The sequence below is a fragment of the Mastigoproctus giganteus genome, chromosome 10 (assembly GCF_048544385.1).
Source record: "Mastigoproctus giganteus isolate SK-2022 chromosome 10, ASM4854438v1, whole genome shotgun sequence".
In the NCBI taxonomy this organism is placed as follows: Eukaryota; Metazoa; Arthropoda; class Arachnida; order Uropygi; family Thelyphonidae; genus Mastigoproctus; species Mastigoproctus giganteus.
This window is the reverse complement of record NC_143584.1, coordinates 176094669-176116424: the sequence shown is the minus strand read 5'-3', so window position 1 is coordinate 176116424 and position 21756 is coordinate 176094669. Positions and strand designations below refer to the sequence as shown.

Below are 21756 nucleotides of genomic sequence, written 5' to 3'. Positions count from 1 at the left end.
AGAAAGAGGCGAAAGTAATTCCTGCTTCTATTGGAAAATATGGCAGCCCGAAAAGGAGTGTACCAGGGATTTCAAGGCCTGCTGTGTGTAATCTTAGAACAAGAAAATGCATAGACTGTGTTAGGGTAAGAAAGAGTAAGAACGTGTACATGTAAACTTGCATATACTCCAGTACTAGTGCACAGTAAATAAATTTGATGGATTTAAAGTGTTGGTCAAGTCATCAAATGCAGACATTGTGTAGATATCAAAGACGTGCTGGCACTCAGATATAAAGGATGCAGAATTTGAATATGTGGAGTAATTGTGGAATGATTTTAACGTTCAACTCCAGCAGAGGGCAATGTTCCGATTGTATTAGTTTATTGATTGATTTCGAGTTTACTGGCTAAACTCAACCTAGGCTATTAGTATTAGTATTAGTATTTCTAGTAGTATTTGTATTAGAGTGATTCAGGACCATCTAGACAGGATTGCAGTTATACTTCAGTCACAGAAATGGGTTTGTTAAAGGGAAATCTTGTGTGACCAATTTGATTGGATAATACGATGTGGTCACAAAGGAACTACCAGTTCCCTTGTGGCCACATCTTAGAGTTGGTAGCTTACCGTGACCTGATAGTCACGCACCCGGATTTCCGAGTGGAAAAATTTCGTATCCTTTCCTCCAAAAAAACCTTTAAGCTGTTCTAAATCTCTAAATTTTCAAATTCCCAGACTGTTATTGAAATACGAGATGGCGGAAAATTCCTTCTATCCTCCTTCTCTTCCTTTCTCCTAATTAAACACCCCTCCCTCAACTTTTGTAGGGAGAGGTATTTAATTGGAACACCCCTCCAATTAAATGGAACGTGCCTGGGCCATATAAATACGGTCTTCGACATGTGTTCGCTTCCCCTTTGAAGATGGTATAAGCCAAAAGCTCCCATCAAGCTTCAGGTATTTATCTCCCTTTATATTTCCAATTATTCGCCATGCATGTATTTAAGGTCAAAGCTTGCTTTCATTCCTTAGTCCTGGTACAAGGTTCATCTATCCTAAAGCAGATCTTCCAATACTATTCTAATTATGCTCTACCTGGATGCAGTTATTCCTGAAAAATCTCAGGTATGGGAATTCCTGACTAGAAATTTATAAAATATCTATAATATTTCTTAATATCCTATGTACTCTATTTAATATTTTATTTTTATTTGATTAGAAATCAAACCATGGATTTAAATTCAAAATGAGGACACAGATCTTCTACAAGGGAAAATCATAATAAGTTAGCATTTATCCGATTTTACGAATATTAGCAGGTTTCGATTATACAAGTTGTCTGTCCAACATGTCACAGTATCAAGTTTCGAGACAATAGGATTCCCATAATGGGTTTTTATACAATGTCAAAGGAACTGGATGTAATTTTGATATTATATACTTGGACTTCACGAAAGTTTTTGATACTGTTGCACGTAAAAGATTGCTGTAAAAATTAGAGCAATATGGCATTAAGGGCAAGTTTCTGCTATGGATAAAAGGGATGGTTGATGGGCGAAGACACAGAATGGTTATCAATAAACACCGCTCTTCGTGGACTAATTTTATTAGTGGAGTCCCACAGATTTCAATGCTGGGCTCGTTGTTTTCTGTATTTATTAATGGTGAAGGAATATCAAGCTTAATGTCTGAGTTTGCAGATGACACAAAACTTGGTGGGGTGGTTAATCACAGTAACAAAGGTATGCTCCTGCAACAAGGTCTAGAAAAATTAGGAAGGTGGACTGAGAAAAGGAAACTGCAGCTTACCATTGACAAATGTAAGGTACTTCGTAAGGGTATCAGTAATCCCAAAGTAGCATACCAACTGTGTCTTAGTGCACTTGAGATAGGGGAAAATGAAAAGAATCTGGGGTAATTGTGCAGTCAGATATGAAGTTATCTGTAAAGTTAATAGGGTTTGTCAATGATATACAGGAATTTTGCTAGCAGGGATAAGGGAATGATTATTCTATTGTATAAGGCAATGATCAGGTCACACCTTGAGTACTGCATGCAGATCTGAAGGTCTCGTTTTAGGAGGACGTAGAGATGTTGGAACTGATACAGAGAAGGCAGCAAGACTTGTGAGGGGAATAAGGGGGATGCTCTTACTAAGAAAGACTTCGGTTCTACAAATTTCAGTGTCAAGAGACAAGGCGCTTGCGAGGCGATCTGATTGATGTGTTCAAGGCCTTGAATGGTTTGAGAAAACTCAATGCTGAGTGGATTTTTCCTCTTGTTCAGACTATGCACATGAGGGGACATAAGTTCAAATTGAGGAAGGATGGTTGCAGAATAGATGTGCTGAAACTTGCCTTCAGCCAATGGTGGTTGATATTTGTTAAAAACCACCATGCGTTGTTTTGGAGGTAAATAGTTTGAATAAATTCAAGGCAGAAATAGACAACTATTGGAGGGGATGGATAGGTGAAATGGGATTTTTTTTGCTGATGCTATATAAGATTGCTTTCTTGCATAGTTTCCACTGCTAATACTACTAACTCGGCCAAAAGGGCCATAATTTTTCGCGGCATTAACGGGATTGGAACTGGGGTCTTCTTTCACCCCGTGTGGGGAAGCATGGTTATTCTACTAACTCTGCTACCTAAGATGGAGTTAAAGAACCAATACAAAGTCTGAACACGTATAGATCATAAGGTAATTACAGACTGGCTTTGAGAAGATCAAATAATGTTTTTACTAAATCGAATTAGCTGCTATGATGTTGTCAATAAAGAATTTAATAGAAAAAGATTTGACATAATTTATTTAGATTTATTAGAGTTGATAAAAAGTACTACATGCACGATTGTTGTATAAATTAGAGCAGTGGATAAAAATATGGTAAAATGGTGGAGGCAATGAGTAGGGCCAATGCTCTCCATATGCTAATCTTATAAGTAGGGTCCTATAGGGATGGGTTTGGTTTTTGGTTCCCCACGCTGTTCCTGATATTGTATTTAAATTTTAATGTGTCAGTTAGCTGATGATCTAAATGTGGACACACTGGTTAATGAGTGCAGTCGGGTATGCTACTTCCACAAAATTTAAGAAAATTATTTGGATCAGTGGAAAAATGGCAGCTGAGTTTTATACTAGGAAATACATGGCCTTGCAAATGGATTGCAAAAATCTTGGAGTAAGGTAATATTTGGGTAAGTTACTACAAGATTTCTGCAGCATCTTGAATATCTTGTACAGGAGACAGAGATGAGCGACAAGATTGGTTAAAGGCCTAAAGGGTGTTTAACCCATCTTTTAACCAGTCTTGTAACCAATCCTTGTAAAGAGAGACTAATTGTAAGCTACAGCGTTTAGAAACTAAGTATCTTCAGAGTACCTGATAGAAGAATTTAAGGTCAACAAAGATTTGATTAAATTAAATGTTGAGGAAATTTTTACACTTATTCATGCCACGTACACAAGTGGGAATAAATTTAAATTCAGAGAGGACAATTGTAGGTGAGATGTCGGAAAACTTTCCATTAGTTAAAGAGTAATTGATTGACTGTGGGAATAAACTTCTACTTACTCTTGTAGAGGATGGACGTTTAAAAGGAGGGATTGGAAAGTACTTAAAATGAATAGGCAGATGTGGTGAAGATGGCATTGGTTACTTTGTTTTATTTTTAATTCAATTTAAAATCTATTTTTTTTTTTATATATATATTTTTTTGTTTGTTTTTTGGCTGGTGCTACATAGGCTTGCCCAATACTAGGGTCAGAACTTTGACGTCTTAGGAATTTTTTTATTTTTATTACATCTGAATGAAATAAGCGACCCATATCCTCTCTATGTGGTAAGCATCCATATATTGAAACCATTTTAAATCTCTGCAATGGTAATAAACGCAGTATTAACTATTGTTTAAAAAATACAGAGATGGCGCTGCAAAAAATCAATTAACTACCAGACGAACAAGTCAGAATTTCACCAATTAAAAGAACATTGTGATATGGTTGGAACGAAATAATCACGTGATAACATTTGGTCAATTGAATGCTTGAGCTGTTATTTGGACTGTGTTTCACCATAACGGAAACATTTATTAAATTAATGAAAGAAGCGTTTATCGGAATGGCTCTTTATAAATTCTGGTAGTTAATTCTGATAATGCGCGTCCTTCGGAAAACAGCTGGAACGCCATCTGTCATTATCAGTGATTGACCCCTTAAGTCGCTTAATCTACAAAGAAAATTTTCGGAAAAGAGAAAGCGAAGGTGAAGAACCTTGAATATAAATTAAGAGATATTTTCTGTTATTGCTGTTATCTTACACGTAAAATTTCTTAACTCTTAAATGGCTCTGATTTCTAACAAATTAAATCAGTTAACTTGCATCAACCCCAAATTTAACTTGCAAAAAATTTTTGAAATTTCTTTGTTTTATTTAAAAATGAAATATATTTTTTAAAATTGTTAGATATTTGAAATTTATAAATATTTGGAAAGGTAAAATGCTAGTTTTTCCGATTCAAGAGCAAAAAATACATCATCAAACGCGTATGATAAGGGAAGAGGTCCCGGTTACCCCCTTTATTCTCCGACCCTGTCTACATTTCACGTAAAATGCAGCAGTGCGTATTTGAAATTTAAACAGCAGCGTTGCATGCTTGTAATAGCAAGTGTTGATTAGAATGGTCGCAATTGAACTTGACGTCAAGCGCACGCGATGGGTTGTTTCGTCTGCCACACCAGGAACGTGACAGGCATGAAGATGTATCACCAGCAGACCTGCTAAATATGAAATAGCAAAGTTGGTTTAATTTCGTCTGCTTTGTCTTCTAGTCTCACGGAAAATTCTTACAATTTTAATGAACTTCTGATTTAACTTTCAGCGCATCACCCACACTTACATATTGTATGAATTTGAAGTTGGTTGCAATCTAGTTTTTTTAATCCACACCGGAATCAAGAGTAGGGCATTGTTTTAATTCAGTTTATTTATTATTATTTTTTATAGGAAGGGAATGATACCAATTAGGTGTCTATTGACACATTATTAAAATATAAGCCATCTAGATCATGGCTGTAGTTGATTATTGATGAGTATACGTTTTAAATTCAAAGTAACATCACAGGTTGTGAACATAATCCATGGTCAGCTTTTTATTTCCGGATGTTGAAGGAAAAAAAAAAAGATCTGGAAGAAATCACTATCTGTCCCTTGTTCGATAACATGGTCATCGTCTAACATGGATTAACATGGCCATGGTCTGACCTGGACTAACATGGTCATGGTGTTTGAAAAAACCCAAGGTCTTGACGTGTATTGTGTTATAGACGCCTGTGTTTATGGGCTGGCTGGCACTTTTTTGAGGGATAAATTTTAAATGTTTTGGTATTTTATAATCGAAACCAAAAATGCATTTAGAATGAGTGTGTTTATTAGGGTATAATTGGTAAGGTAATTTTCGCATTATATAAAATATTTATGGTTCGAGAAAAAAGAAACATTCAACTTCCGCATGGTTCTGACAAGTCCCGTGCCTCATACTTAATCCACCCTTCTCTGTTTACGTCGCTCCTAGCAACGCGTGGTCACGTGCTTAACACAAACTAATCACGTTAGTTTTAGCCTAGTATTCACTTACTGTTGTGACAGTGACGGCGCAAGCAAGATTTGTGACCTGGTCCTCTGTAAATGGCTTACCAAGATGTCCCTGGAACCATTCATCAACGATGACCTGCACTGTCGTCCATCAGCAGAGTTGTATTAGTCAGCAGATAAAGAAGCCGGCGCTTCAAAGATAATGGATGAGGGGGTATTAGATCGTATTTTTTCCGGTGGTCTGGAAAAACTTCCTCCTCTAGGTTCGAAAATTGTTCGAATCTTTACCAGTTCGACGTTCACAGGTACTTTTATAACGTTGTTACAGAGTTCTTATCTGATTGAAGAACTAGGATAGAAAAACTGTGCTACTTCGGTGACTATGTTTGCCTTGTTTACTTTTGTAGGAATTACCTTTGCTAATCAAAATTACCCCATTAGTTTTTTCCACTTTTTTTCTTCATGTTGATAATTAATTAATTGTAAAACATTATGTGAAAGTATTTCTCTTCATCTCCTCTCTCTCTCTCGCTCTCTTCTCTTTCTCCATTCCCTATGTTTCCCTTTATTTTCGTTCTTCTCTCTCCCATATTCTCTTCCTTTCATTTTCCTTTTCTTTCTATTTTATTCCTCTTGCTTTCTTTCTTTATCTTATTTTATTCCGCGCTCTTTCTTCTACCTTTGTTACTTATTTAACATGTTCCTCCTTATTTATGTATTTCTTTCTCTCATCATTTTCTTTTTCTCCGTTCTTTTTTGCTTCTCTTTATATCATCACTCTTTTTCTTTTATTTTCGTTTCTCACTCTTTCTTTCACATTCTCTTTCTTTCTCTTCCTTATATTTTCTTTATTTTTTTTCTTTCTTCCTCTCTCTTTCTTTATTTCTTTTTTTTCTCTTCTCTTTTTGTATCTTTATTACTCATTTCATTTCCTTTAGTTCCTCTTTGTTTATGTCTTTCTTTCTCCATCCCCTTCTTTTCTTTTTATCCGCCTTTCTCTTCTTATATTTTCTTTCTATTTCTCTCTCTCTCTGTTTATTTTTTTTTTTCATTCTTTGTTTCTTTCTATCCCCCCCTCTCTTTCTCTGCGTATGTTTCTCTTTTTTCATTCTTTCTTTCTATTCCTCTTTTTTTCATTCTTTGTCTCTTTGTTTCTTTCTATTCCCCCCATCTCCCTCTCTCTCGCATTCTGTTCCTCGTTTTTTTTCTTTCTATTCCTCCCTCTATCTTTCTGTTGATTTTTATTCATTATTTCTTTCTATTTCCTTCTCTCTATTGCTCATTTTCACTCTTTGGTCTATTCTTCTCCCTTTATTTATTACTCCTTTCATTCATTTTCTTTTCTTCTGTCTTGTCATGTATCTCGAAATAAAATACTTTGTCCTATCAAAACTCTTGTATTCATGAAAGAAACACGCATTTCTTCAAAGAAATTAACGTGTTAACCCATCTTTGGCAGTAATGATTCAATGTGTCTTGGAAGACTCAACTAATTTCAAGTAGAAGGATTGTGCTGTTGTGCGCTGTTCCTCTTTTTAAAGCATTCATGAGCTCCTATTAAAGAAGTTTTCTTGGCCTTGCCATAATTCGGCGTTCCAGTTCATCGCGAGGATATTTAATTTGGTTCGCGAGGTACTGTGTGCTGGTCACTGCAATATTTCTCTATTATCCTCTTCAAACTACACTTTTGCAACCCTTGCTATCTGGCATGGAGTAATGTCGTGTTGGAAATCGTAAGAGCCACTTCCATAAAATTACCACAACTTAGGGCAAGCAGAATTGTCCAGAACATCAATGTAAGATACAGCATTCATGATTCCATGCACTGCTACTAGTCAATACTTCGGTGCCACTTCTGGACTTCTATTTCTTCAGCATGCTACCCTACCAGTTGTTGATCTGGGAATGTTTAATTCCTGAGAAATATCAATCACAGGCATTTTCCTCCATATGGCATGCAACTATCATTCGCCACTGAAACTCTGTTGGCTCTTTCTGTATGCTCACAGTTTGGTGCAAATCTGTGATCACTCCTTTAGTCAAAATATTTACATATATCCTTATCATACAATTTTCAGCAATCAGAGAGTGTCCCATGACATTTGGTAGACTAGTGTGTATGAAAATAACAAGAGAAATATTATTATAATGAAATAATTAATGAAAATAATACGAGTTCCCAACTCTTTGAATATTATTTACCCTTTTCTGCCAGTAGTTCCATAAATGAATTTGTGGTAATTCCAACATCCAAATTATTTGAAGTTTACACTTTTGAACGTGCATTTTATGGCGTTTTAATATTTTATATTGCTTATTATTAGGATGACCGCCAAACAGGAAAGATAATAGAAGTTACAATACTTTAAAAACTTGTATGGGTTGAAGAAACAGATGATAAATAATTGTTGGACTTGAATTTCTGCAGATTGTAATTTACAGGAAATCGTACATACAAAGGATGGTTATTCCAAACAGGAGTAGAAGCGACAAATGAAATTAGCCCGCTGGAGATGTGAATCATCGTCGACTAGTTTAGGCATGTGCTCTGATGGATTTGGAAGAGGGTGGCGGAATTACCGAAGACAATTCATAAGAATAGTGCCCATGGAAATAACCATAGAAGGCACTCAGTGGAATCTTAACGGCTATGGAACAGTAAGCTATTACACAGACATTCAACATTCCCGTTTTCGTTTTCTGGTGGACACTTGATCTTTGTTGTCACTTTGGATATATGACACCACTAGGAAGACCCAAAAGAGAATGGCTCCAATGCCTAAAGGGAAACAGGCTTTCAGAGCTATCAATAAATGATGAAAAATTCAAGTGACCGACAACAACGGAGGTCGATATCTAAATAGGGACTCAATACATGCCAAACGGAAGAGTAGAATGATGACTTGATCTTTAAATATACGTAATACGTATACACATTCTTAAAATGAATGTTAATCCTCAGTTAATCCGTTTAATATTAAATCCGCTTCATTGATAACACCAAAAAGCAACATCAAATGCGCTCCTTAGGATATTTATCATTTCTTTCCTTTATGGACTGTCCGTAGGATGTCTAAACAAAACTATTCAAATAATTCCAAGTCCGAGTTCTTTTTATAATTTAATATAAAATTAATAACACGTTTACTTCCTATTTTATAATAAATGCCATTCTTTTTCTCTTAATACTCGGTGAAATCAAATAAACAAATTATTGGTTTGATGTTTGGTGTTACTTGTGTTAAGCACCAAAGCAATTAAATCTATGAGGCCTAAGTATACTGCATCTGTCCAGCTTCTTCAAGCTGGACAAACTAAAAAACATGTAGCCCTCTCCTGAGACCGACTAACTCAGCCATGTTGTGAAAAAAAAGCCGATGTAAATCCGGGAGTCCTTTACGTATTGGAATTCAGTCCTTTACCATTTAGATCATAACCACTTCACAACCTGCGAGGGCTAGGCTGTTAAAATCAGTATTAATACTCTTCTGGTTGATAATAGCGTCTTAAACTATTGGAACAAATCTCTACCTAATCAACCTACACTCTGTAACCATCGTGCTTACTAACTAATCTCTAACTTACCCGAGTACTATCTATTCTGTAGCTAACCTATATAGTGCATAGATTATGGTTTTGTACAGATTAGGATGCAGATATACTCTATTAGCTACTTTTCCATATAATCGCCCAATTTATTTAGGCACTTTTTATAGAATGCAGGCAAATTTTCCATACAGTTGAAGGGAAAAAAATTGCACTGAGAGTAAAAAAATTACATCCTCTTGAATAAGCAGTATGTTAGTTGGCTGTTGAGCGTCCTCATTGGATTCAAACTGCTGGGCTTGAAAACGAAGGAAGAAGTTCGACAAAAATGATCACGTATATTTTGAGCGACCGTGATTCTGTTCCCTGACAATGCATGGCTTTATATTGCACACCAAAACCCAGAATCTCCAACTACCGGGAGGATTCGAACCATCCTCTTCTCTCCTTTCCAATTTCCATCTCTTGGGCAGATTAAATAGACGTTTGGAACCGGCGGTTTCTATCCACTGAGGACATTAACAAAGTAGTGAAAACGGCTTAGGACTCAAGAGTAACATTAAACCGCAGTGGTACAGAAAATTTGATTTCATACTATGAAAAATGTCTGAATAAATTAGGCCATTATGTGGAAAAGTAGCTGACATATCTAGCCATCTGCATAGGCAGTATTTTGTTCGATACAATAAAGTCCGCTAGTAAAAGATAGGAACTTTTTTTTATTTTCATACATCCTCGTATAACTAGAATGTTCAGACCATTAAAAATTACATGGATGGAATAAAACCACATGACGATGGGTAAGAACTACCTAAAGGTGTACAATAAGATCAGACGTTTAATTACAACTGCAAGGCATTATTTGAAATAGTTCTTATACACAAGGTTTTTCAGAGTCCCAAATACTCTTAGATGATTTACTCTTAGATAATACTCTTAGACGACAAATCATCGGGATCTTTTGTCTAATATTTTTCGTCATCATCGAAAAATCGGGACGGAGTCCCAATTTTTTGTCCCCATCAAGCTATAAAGAGATGGACGGAAGCCCTTGATCAGTTCTGAATGAATCTAGCAAGAAGATACAAGTAGATGGTGATCTCCAGGAGTTGCCTCAGTAAGTCTGATAAATCAATTGGGGAGTGAATAATTCTGTAGTGGAAACCTCTATACCATCTTCTTTTGTTAATATATTGAAATATAACATGTGAAATAGTTATGCATATTCACATATGTGGTGTTCGAATAAATTTTCATTACAAGATATTAACAATAATTTTTATACAAGATATTTAACAAGTATTTTTATAACAGGCTATTTAACAAGGAACCCCATCAAAACTATCAGAAAGAGAGACAGAGAGAGGGTTCTGAACCAGTCAGGAGTAATCCAAGTCTGATTAAAACGAAAGGCATCCGCTTAAACAAACGATCTGATTGCATGACTCTAATTTCATTGGCAAGCAACCTTATGGCTTCCATATTCATAATAGAACATCTACTGCAATTTAACTGAAAATAGCGGAGTTAAAATTTAGTAATTAATTCGATTGCATTTTAATACAATGCATCCGTGCCAAAAAACCTATGTACATGGATCCTTTTATTTCTCATTCGTATAATTCCAGATATTCCTAGTATCGTTCTTGGAAAAAAAAAGTGGTAATTGCATCATGCAAAAGTAATGGCCTTCCAACTCTTAGCCCATCTGGAACTTTTCTTTTTCTAACCTAATGGTTACTGGGATCTCTACAATTGGCTGCATGCCAAGAGAGCCTCCATCACCAGCAAGCTATGAGTTTCCATAGTTTTGGTATTAGTTGACCATTAAAGCGAACAGTTGGTACATGTATGCATACATAACATTCATATATACCTGCTGTAGTGTATATATACAGATATTATACATAATACATATATCCGTCGATATGTATGGTTATGCAGCCTCTAGATATTTATGTATGTCACTGCTGCCCTTGTATGACCTCAATAGAGCTCGTTGAAACTCTGTGTCTATTTTCATAAGCAAAACAGCAATTTATTTTATGTGGTCCGGATTCTGAAATATAAAACGATCCACTGGTCCATCATCCTTGAATAAAATGAAGAATGGCCCTTTGGTTTTTTTGTTTTTGCTTTTGTTTCCTGTTATGCATACTGGATGGCGACGAATCCGTGACAGCTCCAAAGTTCGACAGCTTACGATAAATCTACACACGATTTCTGCTGGAGGGTCACACGACCATGTGACATTCGATGATTCACTGGCTGTCGACAACGATGCCAAAATTTCTCTGAAATTTCTTTAGCGTGAAATCACAAAATATCAATTTGTATTTGATCTGGATTATTCTTTGAATCAATTCAAATTCTCGGTATGAAGAATAATATGATGGGATAGGCATACTTAAGATTTTTTTTAATTTCTTTTCCCTGTCCCAGGTGACCTTTATGGGCAGTTCACTCAAATAAAACTCCAAACAACACATTTACTTCCTATTTATAGGTTAATATACCCACTTTTGCATCCCCTCCTCTATATAATTCCATCCTTCGTATATAATTCGATATTGCGTGTAGCAATGCAAGCAGCCATTATAAAATACTAATTTTCCTTCTGGTTATTTTAACAGATATGTCGCTGGAGCGAAACACCTTAATGGAAGAAGTATACCCTAGACTCAAAGAATACTGTCGGGAGCAACATGGGCTGGAATTTCAGGTAAATTCATTTGTCAGTATGTGCTGTTGCGTTTAAAAAACCTCTGATGTCAATAACCTATACGATAATTATTGCAAAATAGGACACAGTGCAAAGATACTATATGAGTTTCCTCTGAAGTTGTGACCTTTTTAACTCGCAATATTTTGAAACTTTCGCATTTTCTCATCAGAAATATTTATTATACTTTGGAGCAGCTACGTGATCAATTAGTGATTTGAATATCTTGTTCTTAAGCAATGTCGTTTGAGTTTTAAATAAGTAAAATTTAAACTCAAAGAACTCGCTGAATGCTGGATTCTCCTTCTTAATTTTCTCTGCAGTTTTCTTCCAATGTTTTAAATATGCTTTGCAAGTGTCTGTGAATTATTTATTGGATTTCAGATGTCATTTAAATCGAAATTTAAATTAATATCTTCAGATGTTAATTTAATACAACTGTTCTCTTTTCACATCAGGTTGTAGATATGAGGTGGGGAGTGAGAGATGAAGCAACCGATGATCATATGACTACAGAATTATGTATGAACGAAATTAGGAACTGTCAACGTTTGTCAATGGGTCCTAACTTTGTGGTAAGTAATCTAAATCTTTATTTTTTTTTATCATTAGCGATATACGCAACTTGCATGAGAAAATGAGTGGATGCTTTTATTATAAGAATCTTCCATTATTATTTTAATATACGTTGCTGATTAGATTTCTTAAATACGGTAATTGACTTGTATTCTCCATGTGATAACTGCAGAAAGGCATTAATGATAGATATTGATGTCTAATAGGCTCATCAATAAATGCAATCCATTCTCAGAATCTCTTACAGAAGCGTTCTATTAAGAATCTTACCCAGCGGTTGTACAAGGTTTTCTCGGATCTGAGATAAGATGCTAAAAATTAACCAATTCTCAGTTCGATCAATGATCAAGATCCGTCGCATAAGTTTTACATGATTCCAACGTCAAACCTTTGGGGGTTTTCTCACACAAAAGTTTTTTCTAAACCGAATCGTATACCAACTTGTTGTTGAAAACCATTATTCTCTCTTTTCTTCTCCAACCGAAAAGGTAAAATATTTTCGCACAAGTTTTTGTGGTTTCCTTCCCGAATTGTGACATTGTTTCTAACCACTGTTTTAAATCGTTAGTTGGCAACTAGAATTGTTTGAGCTGATTTGAACTTGAACCCAACGATATTTTAATTGTTATTTTTAAGCCCAAAGACCTATCCCTGCAGATCTTGATGGGCTAAATCATACTGTTTAGAAATGCTTGAATACACTAATGGCAATTCGTACCAATGTATTCAATTTCTCTGGTGTTTATTATAATGCTTTCAAAGGTTCACTGTAGTGACCAACGTATCTACATTATTAACGTTTTAGCCAGGATCCCTTTCTCAAATTCGGCCTTGCTTTCGCACTTCACGCGTATTAACTGCATGAGTACCAGTAGATTTATTCTCTATCACTAGACATTGCCAAAACTTTTGATTCTGTCCACTCTAAAATGCGTTGTTCTAAGTTACTGCATATGGAGCGTTACCACCTTTAATTGGCTATGTTCTCGAAGGGGGGGGCTTCGTCCTTCACTTTTTTTCCTCTTGTGGAGTACCATACTGGTCTCCTCTGGGCTCTGTACTGTTCATTATATTGTTTATTTCAATGCCCATGCAATGGAGCTCCAAACTTTTTAAACATCACAAACTTGTGATGTTTAAAAAGAATCTTAGTAAATCAAGTTTTAGAGTTCACATTTTAGTAAATAGTTTTATTAATTAGCAAAACTGAAAAACTATATTTAATTTCCTATTGTTCAGGTATTTTTGGGACAGAAATACGGGTATCGTCCTATTCCTACATTCATAGACGGCGCTGAATTCGTTCAGATGAGAGATATATTGGTTCAGATGGGTGCCGATGTTAAGCTGTTAGATCTGTGGTACAAGGAAGACACCAATGCTGTTCCATCGGTGTATGTGTTGCAACCTATCAGCTCCATTCTGACAAATTTTAACAATAAGGTAAGATAACACCAAATTTTCTTCTTTAAGAAACAACAACTACTTTGGTATTATGAATAATTAAGCATACAGTCATGGGCATACGCAAAAACGAAACAAAATGATAAATGTCTGGGCTGTTATAGACTTATTTGATCTTCCATACGGTTTATGGACTTTTCACTTAGGTCTAATAGTAGTCTCTGGTGGTTTCATCTGATAGTGTTAAAATATTGTTGTATGATAAGGATTATAAATTTGAAACTAAAGATAATCATTGAAGGAAACTTTTGGGGAAAAGTTCCAAAGCTTTATTACGAGTAGGCATGGATTTTGAAGCTATATCTAAACAATGAGAGCCAATTTTAGAATGGCAAGTGTCTTCATTCTGTTAATTTATGAGTACGATTGCTTTAAATAATATTTAAATATTTATAATATCAGTTATAAATAAAAATCAGTAAAGATAAGAGTAAACAAATAATAAAAATCAATAAAATCACACAACAAATATAAAAACGCATTTATTTTTATTTTATTTATTATATTGCATTTTTTGTCTACTGGTTACAGAAAACGCTGATTCCAAAACAGGGATTATTTTTAATGCAAATCTGCACATAATCGATATTTCTTCTTAAGAAATTTTGAGATTAAACGTTTATCAGTTGTATTTCTTCCTTTTTTTTAAATATTTAATCAATATTCTACCTATACGTATCAGAAATCAGTTTTATATGAATTTCTTTCACGACAAAATGATTCATAATTTTGTTCTTATATTTTTAATTTTTAGCGGGTGCCTAAATTGCAAGCTAAGGACCAGGCCACATGGTGGGACACTCTCAGTAAGCTACAGAGGTCTCTAAGGAGAGCAGCTCACACACTTTTTGCAACAAATAAAATGGATAAGGAGGCCATGCATAATTATATGATGTCAGGTACTGTGTATAAAAACGAATATCCAAACAAAGTATTAGTATTAATTCTTTCTGTAAATGCGTATAAATTTTTTCGTGTGTTCATCTTCAAAATACTCTCATTCTGACTTTATTCACACGTATAAATTTATACACATTTACCAAAACTAACTGTGTAGAAAGATGTAGCATTCATATGCCTTCCAACTTATTCAGACAATTTCTGCCAAAAATATTACAAGGGTTGGAATATTCTCTGGATTCGTCCAATCTTTTTCATGGGTAGAAAACGTAAACTTCATTTTGAATCAATTGCAAATAGCCAGAGTAACGTTATGGCATTGCAAAATGATTTCTAGAAATTTTTTCGGTCGTAGAATAGTCATTGGATGGTTTTATGAAGTCAAATTATTTTGAAAATGACCACACTAACAAAAATATGCAAATACATTGAGTTCGTTCCTTTTATTAAAAGTTTAAATTCATTTCGATGTTTAATCTCCCAGAATTTATTATATGTTTTAAGTAATCTGTAAATGTACTCTCACTAATGGTGTTTTACATTTTAGTAAAATACCTTGTTATGTGTTGACCCCAATTTTTCTGTCTTATTGGAGAACGGGTAGCCTACTTTCTGGTGTTCGTTGAAGAAACTGTTGGTTGGCATAAACAGGAAACATGCATTTCAAAAACCTGTTTTCTTCGACCATCAATTTGAAACATTGAACAAGTCCTAAAACAACATTAATCTAGTTGAAAATACGAGCGAGACGAAAAGTTAACAAACTTCATTGTGAATGTAATTAGCTGTATATAAGGACATTCTATCTATTCTCCTTTTCATACAGAATATGAGTGCTTATTAAATTAATTAATTAACATATATTAATTAATTTGATAAATTAACTAATTTGTAAACTTAAAAATATGTAATTTGTTAATTAATGCAAATTTAAGGTTAGTACAATCGATGTTTCACCAGAAAGACTAGAGTTTATGTTATATTGCCATATATGTATTATATTTTACTGTATCTTACTGAGAGTTCAATGTTTTTATTTTTAATTTCATATCAGTGACAGAACGCGAGGTTATCAATGGAATTTTGAGTGTGAATAATACCAGGAGCACTTGTCTGGCTTATGTTCGGGACATTCAAAATGTCAATATGGCTTACTTGAGAGATGTGGCAAAGTTCATCGATATGGTAGGACGGAATGTTGACAATGAGGCACAAGACCTACTCAGTAACTTAAGGGACGTCCGACTTCCAGAAAAAATTAAGAGACCAAATTACATACAGTAAGTAGCTTATAATATAATTTTAAAACAAAATACATTTATTCAATAATAAAGAAATAACATATACAGCGAAATGACAGTAATATTTTAAAATGTTTAACTTGATTATTTATCTCTTAGGTTGATGTTGTTGTTGTAGGGTTTAGATGCATCAGAACTCAGGCCATATTGCGCCGTATATAATATATCTATAAATTGCGTGTGTTCTGTGGTCTATTTGTTGGAGGAAAAACCCGAGTTTTCGGGAGAAAAGACCATGCTGCCTTGGAATGAGACCGACTAACTCGACACATTGTGAAAAAGACCTATAAAAGACTCAGGTCTTTTCCACCCAGTGTAGGGAGGACGGTGTGGGCTTCCTCTTTGGATAAATGGATGGAGTCTGATATCGTGAGGTGAACCCTATAAGTGGTAGAATACAATCGCATCTTCAAAGTTCAATGAATATTTGCATGAAACTTAGTTAACATTACAAGAATTCCATGGACACAACAGAATATAATCATTAATACATTAGTACTTTCAAGATATCCATTGATATCTTGCAGGTATTAATATTCAGTTACTAAGGGGATGTCCTACCTTTAGAAGGAAAGGTAACCTATCTGTTTCTTTTCGAAGCGAATGTTAATCTCTTGTCACATGCAGAGTTTAAATTTTATTCGATAGATGTCAAGCTTTAATTCTTTGCTAAAACTATTCATTGATATTGAACCCTTTAATATTCTGACATGTTTTTTTTTTATCATTACAGGTTCTGCGTAGAATGGGAAGGCAGAGAAGGTCTGAATGCTGTTAATCACAGAGAATATCTGGACAGGTTCACTCTTCATTTCTACAAGTACATCAAAAAGTTGGTGGATCGAGCGATGCAAAGGGCATACCTAACCCAGCATGCACCTGTGGTGACAGAAATGCTTCAGCACTTACATACATGTAACTCTGTGGTAGAAGTGTTCCATGGAAGGAACAACGAACTGACAAAAATAAAGAATTATATTCAAGGTCCGAGCAACCAACCACTAATTGTCCATGGCATTGGTGGATGTGGGAAGACCTCATTATTGGCAAAAGCAGCCAGTCTGGTGACGTCTTGGTATCCAGACAGAAAGCCTATATTGATAATCCGTTTTATTGCGACCACCCCAGACAGCTCAAGCTTGATTCCTTTATTGACCACAGTTTGCCAACAGATGGCATACAACTTTAGTCTTCCTTGGGAGGATGCCCCAGAGGATCTGATGCCATTGGTGGCTTACATGAAAAAATTGCTGATGATGGCCAAAGAAGATCAACCTCTTTGTATCTTTCTGGACTCTGTTGACCAGCTGTCTGGTTCTAAACCAAACACGAAGGTCACGTGGATTCCCCCTATTCTTCCACCCCACGTAAAAATGGTTGTAACAGCTGATTCAGAGAAGGAGAGCGAATGCTTTCCTGTACTTAAAAAGATGATCGATAATGACAAACAGTTGTTCCAGGTAAGGCCGCTTGGAGTTGATCTCGCATTAAAGGTTTTAAAAAAGTGGTTAGCTAATGCTAATAGAAGTCTCACTGATTATCAGTGGAGGGTTGTGAGGAACGTTATAGCTAGATGTAACTTACCAATCTTTGTCAAGCTTGTTTTTGCTGAAGTTCGTCGTTGGAAATCATATACTCCGCAGAATGATACTGCCTTATCCGCGACGGTAGTAGACAGCATTATGATGTTCCTGGAACGCATCGAGATCCAACACGGCCGCACCCTGGTATCACATGCATTCTCCTACATCACCGCATCAAAAAGTGGCATCAGTGAAATTGAGTTAGAAGACCTGATTTCATTAGATGACACAGTTCTCGAAGACGTTTATCAATATCATTTACCACCCGTTAGACGAATTCCTCCTCTATTATGGACTCGTATTCGTAATGATCTTCCAAATTACTTGACAGAAAGAGAAGCCGATGGGATTACTGTACTTAATTGGTACCATCGGCAATTTAAACAAGCAGCACGTGAAAGATATTTGAAGAATCTAAATGTAGTCAATTTCTTTCACTCCAGCCTAGCAGATTACTTTTTAGGCGTCTGGGGTGGAGGTAATCCAAAACCCTTTAGGTATACAGAAATTCAAAGAATTCGATTTGGTATAATTGCCAAGGAAGGTGAGGCTGATCGGAAGGTTCCGCTCCAGCCTACTGTATTTATTAGCTCTGATCCCAAGAACAAACGAGTGAGATACAATCTAAGAAAGTTAAGCGAACTTCCTTACCATCTAGTCCGATCAAAACGATTTACAGACCTGTTTGAAGAAGTAATATTCAACTATTTGTGGCTCTACCACAAGCTGAGCAGTTGTCCTCTGCAAGCAGTATTAACTGACTTTGAAGATGCACGTGAAAATGTTAAAGACAAAGAAGTTTGTAAAGAAATTTGTTTGGTTGTTGATTCTTTAAGACTTGGTAGTGCTGTGCTAGCCCACTATCCACATATGGTCGCTGCTCAGATAGTTGCTCGTCTTTTACCATTGAAAGATGATTATAAAAGAATTCGTTCACTTATGGAGCAATGCGATGAAATAGGTCCCACATATTGTGCTCTAGTTCCTGGATATCATTGCTTGCACACTCCTGGAGGACCTATGAAATTTTCTTTGGAAGGCCATCCGTTTGCTATCTTTGGTTTCTGTGTAACGTCAGATTCCAGATACGTACTTTCTGTGTCTAATAGATTTATGGTCTGTGATCTTGCAACATCTGATGTCACTCAAGATATCGATCCAGAAATTGAAGGAATTATGCTGGACGCTAAACTGAGTTCAGATGACAGATTCGCTATAACTTATACCAACTACAATCTCATTATGATTTTTAATTTTCTTACTGGCGATGTCCGAAAGATTTCCATTGAGGGACAACAGGAAGGATATTTAGGAGGTATCGCTATTGCTGATACTACATTTATCAGCTGGTCTGCCAGACAGTGGACCTTTTATTATACAGTATCCGGTGAGAAATTAGCCAGCAACATTGTCGAAGATGAAGGATACGAAATATTATCAATCGTTGCTAAGTCGATAGATTATTATCACATGATGTTGTCCACCCCTGATCCAGAAGTTCAAGTTTTGCGCTCGTTTTTTGGGAAGTGTCAACAGCCTGATATTTTGGTATGGGGCGCTTTGGCTCTTAGTCATATCAACATGGATATTATATACACAACTCTCAAAGGGGAAGATGGATACGATATTCAGCTCTACTACAAGATGGAGGAAGGCTGGGTTTTTCAGAAAACATTTACTACCAATGTGCCACAATTAATCGCATTACATTTGGATAAAAAAGAAAAATTCTTAATTGGAATTTTACCATGTAATTTTGCTGTTTGGAATGTTGACAATAAGAAGAATGTTGAATGTCCACTTCCAGAGGGAGTAAGAAACATATCCATCAAACCTTTGCATTCCCAGAGTTCTGTGATCGTTACTAAGCATGCGCAATTCGTCATTGGCGGCATCCGCAAGAGCCTTTACATTTGGAGCATGGACTGTGGTCAATTATTAAGAGTACTTGATGCCCATTTTGGCAGAATTCTCAACATTGTCCCGCTATACATGGATGACTTCGACGGTCTGTTGTCATCGTCAATTGATCGATCAGTGAAGGTGTGGAATGTACGAAATATATTTGAACAGTCTCATATTATTGATCGAATGGATATGCCAATTGATAGTATCAGTATGGACAGGCAGAATCGTTATGCAGTCACTGTGACAAGATCGTATATTGGTATATGGAATCTATCCAATGGGAAACTATTGTGTAAACTTGCTGATCTCCCTGTGGGTGCTATCATTACCCATGCAGTGATTACGAGTGATGCCCAATATGTAGTTAGTTTAGAGACCGGAGTTTTTATTGTGTGGAATGTAGATGATCGCTCAGTAGTTTCTAGGAATCCGCAAAGTTCTGTGATCAAATTGACGCTTATTGATGACAAAAGAGCCATGATTATCTGCAAGGTCAGTGATGTCCACGCTAAGTGTATCATACGCAATGTTCCAATGGGAAAGATAGCGTACAAGATACAGTTTGAATACCTTATCCTAAAGTACCCCGTTATCAACAGCACAGGAGAATTCCTGGTCATAGCTGCAATGGAGAAAGGTGAAGAGTGTCTGAGGATATATCAGGCTAAGAGTGGCACTTTCTCACACAAGGTCACATGGCCGAGAGAAGATTTACGTCACTTCTCTCATATTATTGCCATCCCTTCAAAGCAGCCGTCAGTGGCCCTACTAGAAGACCATACTGCTTACATTATTGACATAGAGTGGAGAAATATCAACAGGGTAATTAACAAATGGCATGGAGTATTTACCAGGAATGGTCGTTTTGGACTATACTCGCCACCCAGCGGTGAACTGGAGATGATCGATCTTCGAAATGGTCATGTTTTAAAGGTACTTTTGTCGCCTGTTGCGGAGGGGTTGTTTGAGGTGAAAGCAATCTTCACGAGGAATGATAAATATGTCATCTACTACCACAATGGGCGGAAAACCATCCGACTATTCCGAGTACTTGACGGTAAAATGATTGCCAATTATAAACTGTCATCTGATATTAACGCAATTGAAAGTACTCCTGATGGATTATCCATTGCTGTTGGAGGCGTTGATGGGACTTTAATGGTTCTGGCTATTGTTGATCCAATGAATCCTGTCACGAAGAGTCGATTAGCTGAATTACCTAGCAGAGGTGGGTTAGGGCGGCCATTGGACAATGCTAATGTCAGGTTTAGAAAGGCAGTTCAAAGCGTCATGCAAGAAAGAAGGTCTAGGAGAACTTTGAATTTAATGAAAAGGTTAAAATAATAAAATGGAAGGATAGTCAATAATAAATTGTCCGTTCACTTAAAGGATTGCCAACTACTGTTCTCCAACTTTGGCTCTCGTGAGTAGCACAGTTGGTATAATCACCGTCCTCTCCACACCGGGTGGAAAAGACCTGAGTTCGAATCCTCAACGACGCAAGGAATTTTTATGGGCCTTTTTCACAATGTGACTGATTTAATTGGCCTCAGGTGAGGGCAGAATTATTTTTCTATCGGGAACTCCCGCTTTTCGTGCAGTAAACAGCAAATCGATCAGAGAACACACGCAATTTACAGAGATATTACATACAGCGCAATATGTTGCGGACGTGCCTAAAAACCCAACAACAACCAACCAATCTCCAACTCATGATATATTGATAAACTAAATGAAATTCTTGTTTCAATAGCTATCATCTCTGTTAATTATTGCGTGAAAAAATCCAAAAAAAATCCGAAATGCATTTCATTTCCTTGAAAGAAGGAAATGAAATGCATTTTGACAACCTTCCAATAACTAGAACATAACGGATTTTTGGATGTATCTAAGTTTCTAAGTGTCCATATTGTTTGAGTGTTCCTTGTATTGAACTGAAATTTGTAAAACATTTCAAAATAAAGCAAAAATTAAAATACTTAATAGATAAATATCAGAAACGTAGTGTTGGATTTAGGTAGTCTGACGCGCAGGCGCACATATTTTAGATGATTTATTTGCTGTAGGATTTTAGGCGCATCAGCAACTGAGGCCATATTGGGCGTATGTAATATGTCTGTAATTTGGGAGTGTTCTGTGGTCGAATTGCTGTTTGCTGGACGAAAAACCCAAATTTCTGGG

The 21756-nt window shown here is 36.1% G+C and overlaps 1 protein-coding gene across 1 annotated transcript; it reads left to right on the top strand.

Annotated features, from left to right (window-relative positions):
- Positions 1–5777: 5777 nt before the first annotated feature.
- Positions 5778–20919, top strand: LOC150079549 (NACHT and WD repeat domain-containing protein 2-like). The gene is made up of 7 exons (XM_090383102.1): positions 5778–5880; positions 11755–11843; positions 12302–12418; positions 13659–13862; positions 14638–14782; positions 15838–16063; positions 16818–20919. Exons 1-7 carry the CDS (start codon positions 5778–5780, stop codon positions 20917–20919), a joined length of 4986 nt encoding a protein of 1661 aa, XP_090239228.1.
- Positions 20920–21756: the final 837 nt, after the last annotated feature.

What these genes read in the sequence shown, in the direction of transcription:
- LOC150079549 (XM_090383102.1), top strand. Translation starts at nt 5,778, where the DNA reads ATGGATGAGGGGGTATTAGATCGTATTTTTTCCGGTGGTCTGGAAAAA. An exon ending in TACCAGTTCGACGTTCACAG is followed by an intron (nt 5,881 to 11,754) that starts GTACTTTTATAA and finishes TTATTTTAACAG; the next exon opens with ATATGTCGCTGGAGCGAAAC. An exon ending in TGACAAATTTTAACAATAAG is followed by an intron (nt 13,863 to 14,637) that starts GTAAGATAACAC and finishes TTTAATTTTTAG; the next exon opens with CGGGTGCCTAAATTGCAAGC.